The sequence below is a fragment of the Dromiciops gliroides genome, chromosome 3, assembly GCF_019393635.1.
Source record: "Dromiciops gliroides isolate mDroGli1 chromosome 3, mDroGli1.pri, whole genome shotgun sequence".
Lineage (NCBI taxonomy): Eukaryota > Metazoa > Chordata > Mammalia > Microbiotheria > Microbiotheriidae > Dromiciops > Dromiciops gliroides.
The window spans coordinates 203,889,548-203,900,413 of record NC_057863.1 but is presented as its reverse complement, the minus strand read 5'-3'; the positions used below and the strand labels follow the sequence as shown (position 1 = coordinate 203,900,413).

The window sequence follows — 10,866 nt, the reverse complement described above, 5'->3', positions numbered from 1 at the left end:
CAGCAGTATTCAAATGAAAAATCTCTCTGCAAATTTACCAAATTACCTATCTTTGCAGTCACTTATGTTTGCAGCCTCAGTGCCATCCTTGACTCCCATTCTCACTTATTCTATAAGTTGATAATCTTTTAATTTCTTTCTCCATAACATCTCTTGGAAATGTGGGAGATAGCTTCCAGATTGAGGGTTGGGAGAATTTTTGTAAGTACTGTTCTTGCTATACCATTTAAGTGAAACATTTTGCTAAGAGTTAATTAGGTCTATTGGTTGATTATTAATGAGAAGCACTTCAGTGGGGACTCAGGGTTGACAGAAATAGAAATACTCACCCTAAAGACTATTTGTAGAGGCCAAGAAAGCAGCTACCTTCTGGGTACCCAACCTATGAGTGAAAGTGATCATGGGAGGAGGGTATATCAAGGAAAGGATGATCAACATTTTAGAAAGATAAATATGTATGAGAAATTTTTAAAAAGAGAATTGAATTTGACCATAAAGAGATCACTGATGGCTGTGGAATCAACAATTTTAGTAGTGGTGTGGTTGAAAGCCAGGTTGCAGATTGTTGGGGAATCTGTGAATGGTGAGGAAACAGAGGTAGTGGATATAGGCCAATGGTTTTAGACCTTCAGCAGTGAAGAAGAGGAGAGATTTAGGACAATAGTTGGGGGGTTGTCAAGGTTAAAGGGAGAGAGTTAGGATGGGAAAACTAAGCATAATTTTAAGTGCTTGGAAATGACAAGTAAAAATTAAGAAATTTAAGTTGAGAAAAAGAAGGGAAATTATTAATTAGTCAGTCTCCCAAAAGAGATAGGAAGGAACAAAAATGGGGGCAAAAATGGAGGAATCAGTTCTGGCAATGGATTGAGATACTATATCTTCTGAATTTCAGGACAAGGAGGATTGGATTGTAGGACAGAGTATGAGAGAGTTTATGAAGATGGCTTCAATCTTCCCATTTTGAAGAATGTGATAGGGAGTCAGTTATAGATGAATAAAAGGATTGATATGAAACAATGAGGACTTAGTTTGGTTACTATGAATTGTAGTAATCAGCATGTATGACTTCCCCCAGCAATTGGCAATAGACGGTAGGAGTGACTTAGTATTGGATGATTCATTCTAGAACAATAGAAGGACAAAGCAGCAGGGTTTTCTAACCTATTATGAGATAAGTATACCAATCATGATTCATAATGTTAAATTTTTCAGATTTTTTTTTTGGGGGGTTTTAGGAAGGGTAGAGAATGAAATGGATCAGGAAAGAGTTTTAATCACATGAATTTTCAACTTTAGTTGTAGGTATAGTGAAATTATCCTCAAATCCACAAATTGACAACCAAAAGGAAACTTTTTGAGCTCTAGTTGATTTTTTTATTTTGCTAATTTGTACAAGTTACAATGTTAACATGAAATAGAATCCCCATGATATACTCAAATTAATCATTACTACAAAATGGATAAGAAAAATGGAAATACATTTGGATTTTCTCTTTATTCTTCCTGGTTAATACTATTATTTCTCTTTATGGAAGTCAAGACAGACATTGAGCTGACTGGAGAGAAGGTGGAAAAACAACAGGGTTCATTTAATAGTTGTTGTTATTTGTTGGTGTCTGACCCTTCATGACCCTAACTGGGGTTTTCATGGCAAACTGGAGGAGTTTGCCATTTCTTTTTCCATCTCATTTTACAAATGTGGAGCTGAGGCAAACAAGCTTAAGTGAATAGCCCAGGTTCACATAGCTAGTAAGTGTCTGGGGATGGGTTTGAACTCAAGAAGATGAATCTTCCTGACTTCAGACCCAGCATTCTATCCACTGAGCTACCCCTCATTTAATAGCAGGACACTTGAAAATAATCTAAAACTTTTCATGTTAAAACTAAACACATTTATACTCATTCCAAAAGTAGTTGAAATTCTGATTGATTTTTGATAAAGAGAATCAGAAAAGATCCATGTTTTTCATGCTCAATACATAGATTATTTTTAAGAAAAAATACTTTTAAAAATAAGTATTAAAATGAGTAAAAGAGTCCATAAGCTATATTGCTATTTTGTAAATTATCACATATTCTATTATGTCCAATACATTTACATCAGTCCAAAAGTGTAAAAAAATAGCATTAATCATTATTGAAGTACATACTTCACAGGAATTCATAAAGGGTATTTTGTTTTGTTTTGTTTTGTTTTGTTTTGTTTTGTTCTTTTTGTGAAGCAATTGGGGTTAAGTGACTTGCCCAGGGTCACACAGCTAGTAAGTGTCAAGGGTCTGAGGTTGGATTTGAACTCAGGTCCTCCTGAATCCAGGACCGGTGCTCTATCCACTGCACCACCTAGCTGCCACCATAAAGGTTTTAAAGAGAATTACCAGTGTTGATTCTTTATGGATCAATTTGTGCTAAAAATAAAGATTTCTTTTATGGCTTGAATTTCTTTATCTAATTTGAAAGAATAATTGAAGAAAAGAAAAGTTTGTAGTACTAAGTCATAACTGATTTGTGAATTTCAATTCAAAGTATTTATCATATATTAGTACTAATTTTTGCATCAATTGATTTATTATATTTCTCCTCATTCACCAGATGCCAGATCTTTCCATTTTTTGAAGGCCTTTTGTGCTTTAAGCTGCCATACTGGCAGCTTAACATTGGCTTAGGAGAAAGAACTTTGAAAATCTCACTTCGTTGAAGCCAATGTGTGATAGGTAGTTTCCTTAATTAAATTACAGCAACCATTTATATTGATTAAGTTACAAGTGATGGTAAAATGTATTCCAAAATGTTGGAAGACACAGCTCAGCGGTTTTGAGTATATATAGTAATTTCTCTCTCTCTCTCTCTCTCTCTCTCTCTCTCTCTCTCTCTCTCTATATATATATATATATATATATATATATATATATATATACACACATACACACACACATATGTGCATGCATGTGTATGTATTTTTTCTTCTTCCAGAGACCTTGTGTTATATGTTTTCTACTCTTAAACAAGTGGTCTTAAATTTTCATTCCATTAGTATCAAAATTTAAATTTCCCCACAAGATTGGTGATCAGCAGCCAACGGAATGTTATACTTCTGGATATGTATACCAAACAAAGGAACATCTTAAAAATATAATACTGTCACTGATTTTGCATACTCATAGTTATATGTTGTGCTATGTTGGAGCTAGTTTAAACTGCTCAGGAGAACCAATTATTAAATTTGTCAGTGTGATCATTTGCATCTTAAAAATATCATATACATCAGGACTTATATTATTGTTTTGTCTATGGTCTAAACTTAAGAAATTGTTAATAATACAGATCAGATTTCAATGTGTGGCCTGTATACATTCCGAGGGGGCAGAGGGGAGAGACAATGCTGAACTTTTACCCACACATCCCTTTATATAGATAGTTATCCTACTTTATCAATGAACTCATTAACTTAGTTACAAAAACAGAACAGAAAAATTCAATTAAAATGAAATAGAATATTCAAAAGATTATTCAGCCTGTGGGTTGAAATATTAAAAAATATATACCACATAGCACTATAAAATGAAATCTCATGTTAGGAATGATAAGGATATTTCTAACAACTATGGTACCATTGCATTCCACTATACAATGACCCTAATCCACTATTTATTTCTCATATAATGATAGCTACATAGCACTATAGCCCCTCAGTGTTCTGGCATCTGCATTGGCAGCAGTAGGAATTCTAGTTGGACCAAAGAATGACAATGGCTGGTGTGGGAAGGAATGGATAAGCTTTAAGGCACTAAACAGATGTAAAATATCTTCTTGTCATTCTTCCCAACAGCTGTCAATCACAGGATATCCTAAACAAGACACCCCTGAGGACAAAAGATAACTGCTCTCCTTGGCTTGTCATCCTTACAGAGAACTCACAGCAGGACAGCATGGTGAGACAGGATACCTGGGAAATCAGGACTGCTGAAATCTATAGTCATGCGTTCTGTATTAAACAAACAAACAAGGGTGATGGGACACCCTCTTCAGGAGAAGTCCATTTGGCACTTACAATTCCAGTGACTAGAAAAACAATGGGACCCTTGAGGGACTTAGCATACAGTTTGTATCAAATGCTATTAGGTTTGGCCCAAAGCATGTGCCCTTTGCTTTTAATTGTCAAAAACATTCCAAGTGGTGTGTTGTGCTCTACAAACTAAGACAAAGACTTGTTCTTCCTCTTCACAAATAGGATTATCATACTATCTGTTGTCTTGCTTAAATTCCATTTTGAGAGTTGTTGTTACCTTCAAATGCTTGATTGACAATACCCTGGGAGATGTCATACTCTCTGTAGCTATCATTGTAGTATCCTAAAGCACCAGGGATGTCTGTAGACATCTTTTCCAGGTGTTCCAAACAGCTGTCAATGAACCAGAAGGATGGTCTCTTGTAGGGCTCACTTGTCCAACATTTTAACATCAACTGGTATCTGAAGAAAAGATTAGAAAAGAGAGTCTAAATGATGACATGGAGTGAAGAGGGAAGAAAGGAATGAGACTAACTTGATTATGGGTTCTCTTCTGGAAGCAGCATGCACGGAATGCCAATTTAATAATAGAATTGACAGCTCTTCTCTGGTGTCCCCATGCCACAATGGTTTCTTTGACAGTTAATAAAATGGATCCTTTGTAAATTTCACTGAGTGGCGCTGCTTACATTTGTGGATGCCCTGCATAACTAACATTCTCCCTCATGCCACAGTTATAAGATCTGCCCTCAAAATCTTTTCAGATTGACCCATAGAACTAGGAAATGGAGACCCAGTGAACCTAACCAACCCTGAATCACAGTACATAATACTGCATGCCCACCCAATACAGGTCAAGATGCCTGATGATCTTAAAAATCACTTTCAGATTGGAAATTTGTTTGTTTCTGGACCACGCAGTTCAATACTACTACTACTATAACAATTTCTAATACTATGTTGATTTTGTGACTTCATTCCTCAGGGATGAATTTCTGATGAATGTATGAATAATACCCACTTGTGAATTCAGAGTCACATATATATATATAGACTATCTACAAAAAGATACTCCATAAATGTATTGACATTAGACAATGAAAAATATTTTAAAGGAAAAAAAGACCTTGATAATTAAAGGAATATGACATATTGTTTGGATAATGCTTGCATTATTTTTCTATTGTCCAGTTTTGTATATATAATTTGGCAGAAACTCTAACAGGATCTTAAAACCATCTCTTCAAGAGAAAAGCTCTATGTGAATTTCTGTAATTTGTTGTTTCAATTATGTTGTTCAGTTATTTTTCAGTTGTGAATCCATTTAGGTTTTTTTTTGGCAAAGATACTGGCAAGGTTTACCATTTCCTTCTCTAGATCATTTTATAGATGAGGAACTGAGGAAAACAGGGCTAAGTGACTGGCCCAGGGTCACACAGCTAGTAAATGTCTGAGGCAGATTAGAATCTATGAAAATGATTCTTCCTGCCTCTAGGCCTGGCACACTATCCTCTATAGTTTGTATCCAATCTCCCCCCCCCCCCGTCCCCCCGTCCCCCCGCCAAAAAAAACAACCCTAAATTACCTAGATTACAGATAGGAATGATAAAAAATTGAATTTGTCATGATGCTAATAAAATGGGTTTGGGTTTGAAAAATAACATGGAATTTCAAGTCAATTTTTTTTGTATAATGATAAAACTATAATAGTTATCATTTATAAGCTAACACCATTTATTCATTCAGTTCTTTGTTTATTTTTGCATTTATTTATTTTTTTGTTTGCTTATTAAATACTGGATCTCTCCATCTCTTCCAAGATCCAAATGCAGGGGCTATTCATGGGCCTTATACCTATAATAATTGCCATGAAAACTTTGACCTACTCCATTTCCAGCCTCTGACAGTTTGGCTCTTCTTACCTGATGCCTGCCTCCCCATACCCTTTACCATATTGATGCTAAATTTAGTGCTGACACTCAGTCAACACAACTAATTGCACCTCAGAACTCCCAAGCTTAAGCCATTCACCAGATAGGAATACAGATATATGCCACCACATCTGACTATGTCAGAATTTCATTATTTAAAAGTGTTATACCAAAGCAAAGACATTAAATAGATATTAGGTTTTTTTTTAAGAACAAAACATTAATTTGTTATCCATGTTGAAACATGGAGAACTCATTTATCATTATCAAGTAAGTAAAATATAAATGTGATTTGTAATTGTTCAATAAAATATGGAGATATGAGTTCAGCCATCATATTTTCCTTTTTTAAAAATAATATTTTATTTTTTCCCAATTACATGTAAAGATAGTTTTCAACATTCATTTTTGTAAGATTTTGAGTTCCAAATTTTTCTTCCTACCTTTTCTCTCCACTCCCAAAGACAGCAAGCAATCTGATATAGGTTATACAGTACAGTCATGTTAAACATATTTCCACATCAGTCGTATTATGAAAGAAGAATCAGAACAAAAGGGAAAAAACACAAGAAAGATGAAAAACAACTACAACAACAACAAAAGTGAAAATAGTATGCTTTAATCTGCATTCACACTCTATAGTTCTTTTTCTAGATGTGGAGAGCACTTTCCATCAAGAGACTTTTGGAACTGTCTTGAATCACGGTATTGCTGAGAAGAGCTGTCTATCACAGTTGATCTTCACGCAATGTTGCTGTTACTGTGTACAATGTTCTCCTGGTTCTGCTCACTTCACTCAGCATCAATTCTGGTAAGTCTTTCGAGGTTTTTCTGAACTCTTTCTGTTCATCATTTCTTACAACACAATAGTATTCCCTTGCGTTCATATTCCTCAATGCCCAATTCTTTTCCAACACAAATAGAGCATCAGCTATCATATTTTCCAAGGACAATAAGTTTAGAGAGGCTTTTGAGCCCAAACCCTCTTCATTTTACAAATGAGGAAACTACCTTAGGGAGGTTAAGTGACTTCCCCAGGGTTATAGAGATAGTAAATATCTGAAACCATATTTGAACTTAGATCTTCCAAACTCCAAATCCAGCACTCTATCTGCTATGCCACTTGTCTGCCTTAGGTGGTTTGGTTTTAATAGGATAGTGACTATGTTTTTATTTATTCGATAACTCCCGTGTTAAATAATAATAAAACAATCCAAAACAAAATAATTAATTGATTGAAGATAATTAAATAATTACAAATTAAAATTAGAGTTAAATATCTATAAATAATAAAATAACATAAATAGTAAGCTCCCATTACCAGTACAGTTCAGCATTTTCTCTGCAATTTAAAGTATTAGAAAAGTACTTAGCACACTGAGAGGTTGAATGACTTTCTCAGGTCACACAGCTATCACGTATCAGAGACAGGCCTTGAATTTAGGCCTTCCTCTTTTCTGACTCTATTAAAAAAAACCTAAAAGGTTGGACCAGAAGGTAAGACTTTGAACAATCTAATCACAGACTTCCCTCAACAGACTTTTCTCTAACCATTAATATACTCTGCCTGATCTTGATTCAAAAAATTTTGCATGCTGATAATTTCTGTATTCCATTGATTCTGAAATCCTGGATAGGGATGTACACACCTCATTCCCCATTCCTAATTGTCCACTTTTTTACTCCCATCCGTCTCAAACCTATACCTTTAATATCTCAAATCCATTTCTGGCTGACCCTTCTAGTACCCTCTGGAATAACTGCTCAATAATTAACAAACCTCTTTTCACCCTCCATTTTTTCTTTTCTCACTCCATGTATCTTCTGACACTAAGTGAGACCTGTTTGATTCTTTTGCTACCTTTTCCACTTCTGACTATACTTTCTCTCATATCCTCCCTTTGCTAACCCCACTCATTCTTTTTTGTTTTTTTTGTTTTTTTTAGTGAGGCAATTGGGGTTAAGTGACTTGCCCAGGGTCACACAGCTAGTAAGTGTTAAGTGTCTGAGGCCGGATTTGAACTCAGGTACTCCTGAATCTGGTGCTATCCACTGTGCCACCTAGCTGCCCCACTCATTCTTTTTTAATTTTTTTCTCTGAGAAACAAACATTTATTTTATTTTCCAGTTACATGTAAGGGTAGTTTTCAACATTCATTTTCATAAGATTTAGAGTTCCAAATTTTTCTCCCTCCCTCCACAAGATCACAATCAGGTTATATATGTACAATCCATAAGTGTTCTTTTTATCAGTTTTTTCTATAGGGGTGCATAGTAAGCTTCCTCATTAGTTCCTTGGGATTGTCTTGGATCATTGCACTGCTGAGAGTAGTTAAGTCATTCACAATTGCTCATTGAACAACACTGCTGTCACTACGCACAATGTCCTCCCAGCTCTGCTCACTTCACTATACATTGATGTTCATTAGTCTTTCCAGGTTTTTTGGGGATCATCCTGTTTGTCATTTCCTGTAGCACAAGATCATTCCACTACAATCATATAGCACAGATTTTTCCATCATTTCTCAATTGATGGACATTCCTTTGATTCTCAATTCTTAGCCTCCACCAAGAGTTGCTATAGATATTTTTTTTGTACAATTTTCCCCCCTTTTCTCTTTTTCATGATTATTGTTGTTAACTGTTTCCCTTCCATCCTATTCCCTTCTCCATGATATTTATTCTATTATCCATCTTCTTTCATCCTATCACTCTTCAAAAGGGATTTGCTTCTGTCTGTCTCCTCTCCCACTTTGCCCTTCCTTCTTTTGCCCCTCTCTCTTTATCCCCTTCCCCTTCTATTTTCCTGCAGGGTTAGATAGAGTACTCCACCCAATTGAGTGTGTACATTATTCCCTCATTGAGTCAATTCTAATGAGATTGAGGTTTTTGAGCCAATTCTGATGAGTGTTAGGCTCATTTACTGCCCAGATTAAATAGATTACTCTACCCAGTTGGGTGTGTGTGTTAGTCCCTCCTTGAGGCAGCTCTGATGAGTTTAAGGTCTTTGAGCCTTTTCTGATGAGTGTAAAATTCATTTACTGCCCTGCTCCCATCTCTTCCCCCACTCCATAAGCCTTTTCCTGTTTCTTTCATGTAGGATTTCACCTCTGCCCTTCCCCACCTCCCAGTGAATTCCTTTCACTCCTCAATTTAACCCTAAAGATGTCATCACCTAGCTAAGTGACACAGTGGACAAAGCATCACCCCTGGACCCAGGGGGATCCCAGCCAAAACCTGGCCTCATACACAAGACAGTCATCCACTGTACGACCCCAGGTATGTCCCCCAGCTCCAATTTTTTATGGTTCTCTAGGGTCTTGTATTTGAAAGTCAAATTTACTATTCAGTTCAGGTCTTTTCATCACAAATATCTGAAAGTCTTCTTTTTCATTAAAGTCCCATTTTTTCCGCTGAAAGATTATGCTGAGTTTTGCTGGGTAGGTGATTCTTGGTTGTAATCCCATTTCCTTTGCCCTTTGGAATATCATATTCCATGCCCTCTGGTCCTTTAATGTAGAAGCTGCTAGATCTTATGCTATCCTGACTGGGGCTCCACAGTACTTCAATTCTTTCTTTTTGGCAGCTTGCAATATTTTCTCCTTGACCTGAGAGCTCTGGAATTTGACTATAATATTCCTAGAAGTTTTTCTTTTGGGATCTCTTTCTGGAGGTGATCGGTGGATTCTTTCAATTTCTATTTTAGCTTCTTCTAGAATTTTAGAGCAAGTTTTCTATGAGGATATCTTGGAAGATGGTGTCTAAGCTCTTTCCTTGATCATGGTTTTCAGATAGACCAATAATTTTCAAATTATCTCTCCTGGACCTATTTTCCAGGTCAGCAGTTTTTCCCAGACGATATTTCACATTGCCCTCTATTTTTTCATTCATTTGGATTTGCTTTATTGTATCTTGGTTTCTCATAAAGTCACTGGCTTCCATTTGTTCAATCCTAATTCTTAGGCAATTATTTTCATCAGAGAGCTTTTGTACCTCCTGTTCCATTTGGCCAATTTGACTTTTCAAGCTGTTGACTTTTTTCTCATGTCTTTCCTGCATCACCCTCATTTCTCTTTCCATTTTTTCCTCTACCTCTCTAACTTTATCTTCAAAGTCCTTTTTTGAGCACCTCTATGGCCTGAGACCAATTCATATTTTTCTTGGAAGCTTTAGATATAGGGGCCCTAATGTTGACATCTTCCTCTGAGGGTGCCCCTTGGTCTTCCTTGTTGCTGAAGAAACTTTCTATGGTCCTCACCTTTCTCTGTCAGCTCATCTTGCCTTTCTTTTACTTGACTTTTAGCTCCTTAAAGTGAGGTACTGTTTCCAGGCTGCAGTATCCCAAGCTTAAGAAATCCCAGGTGGTATGATTTAAAGGGAATCAGGTTCTTCACTAGTCCGGCCTGTTCCCTGGTCCTTAGATGACCCCAGACCAACTTGCTAATCAACCAGCTTTGTGTGTTGTGGTTGTTAGCTCCGAATAGCCTGTTCCTGTCCCCGACCTGGGCCACTGCTACTTGAGCCTACCTCCTGGTCCTCGGCAGGGGTGAAAAACCAAAATTCTGCCTCAGCACCAGCATAGACCCCTGTAGTCTCTCCCCTGCCCAGGGCTCAGCCCACTCACCAGACTGTGAGCCTAGTTCCAGACAACCCTGGCGCTTCAGCTGATTCAGAGGCTCTGGTGGGTCTGCTTCTCTAGTGAGGCCTTCCTGGGACTGGATCTGTGTCAGGGTGACTGTGGGGTTGGGCTTGACTCCTGTATTAGCAGAGCAGCTCCCTCCTTCTGACCTTCCAAGCCGTTCTTGGTTAGAAGATGATTTCAGCACATTCCTCTGTGAATTTTGCTCACTCATTCTTTATGAAAGGGAATAATAATAACCCCTGCTCTCTCTTGCCATTTCCAGACTGTCCCTCTATTACCTTTGCTCA

General features: G+C 36.9%; 1 protein-coding gene across 1 annotated transcript in view; it reads right to left on the bottom strand.

The window, feature by feature from the left end:
• Positions 1-3,911: 3,911 nt before the first annotated feature.
• LOC122747345 (proto-oncogene tyrosine-protein kinase ROS-like) overlaps positions 3,912-10,866 on the bottom strand; it is a 168,986-nt gene continuing 162,031 nt past the window's right edge. The window contains exons 12-13 of the mRNA XM_043993426.1: positions 4,284-4,468; positions 3,912-3,982 (exon numbers count right to left, since the gene is read on the bottom strand). Coding sequence (XP_043849361.1) covers positions 3,912-3,982; positions 4,284-4,468 — 256 coding nt within the window. The remainder of the gene's footprint in view (positions 3,983-4,283; positions 4,469-10,866) is intronic.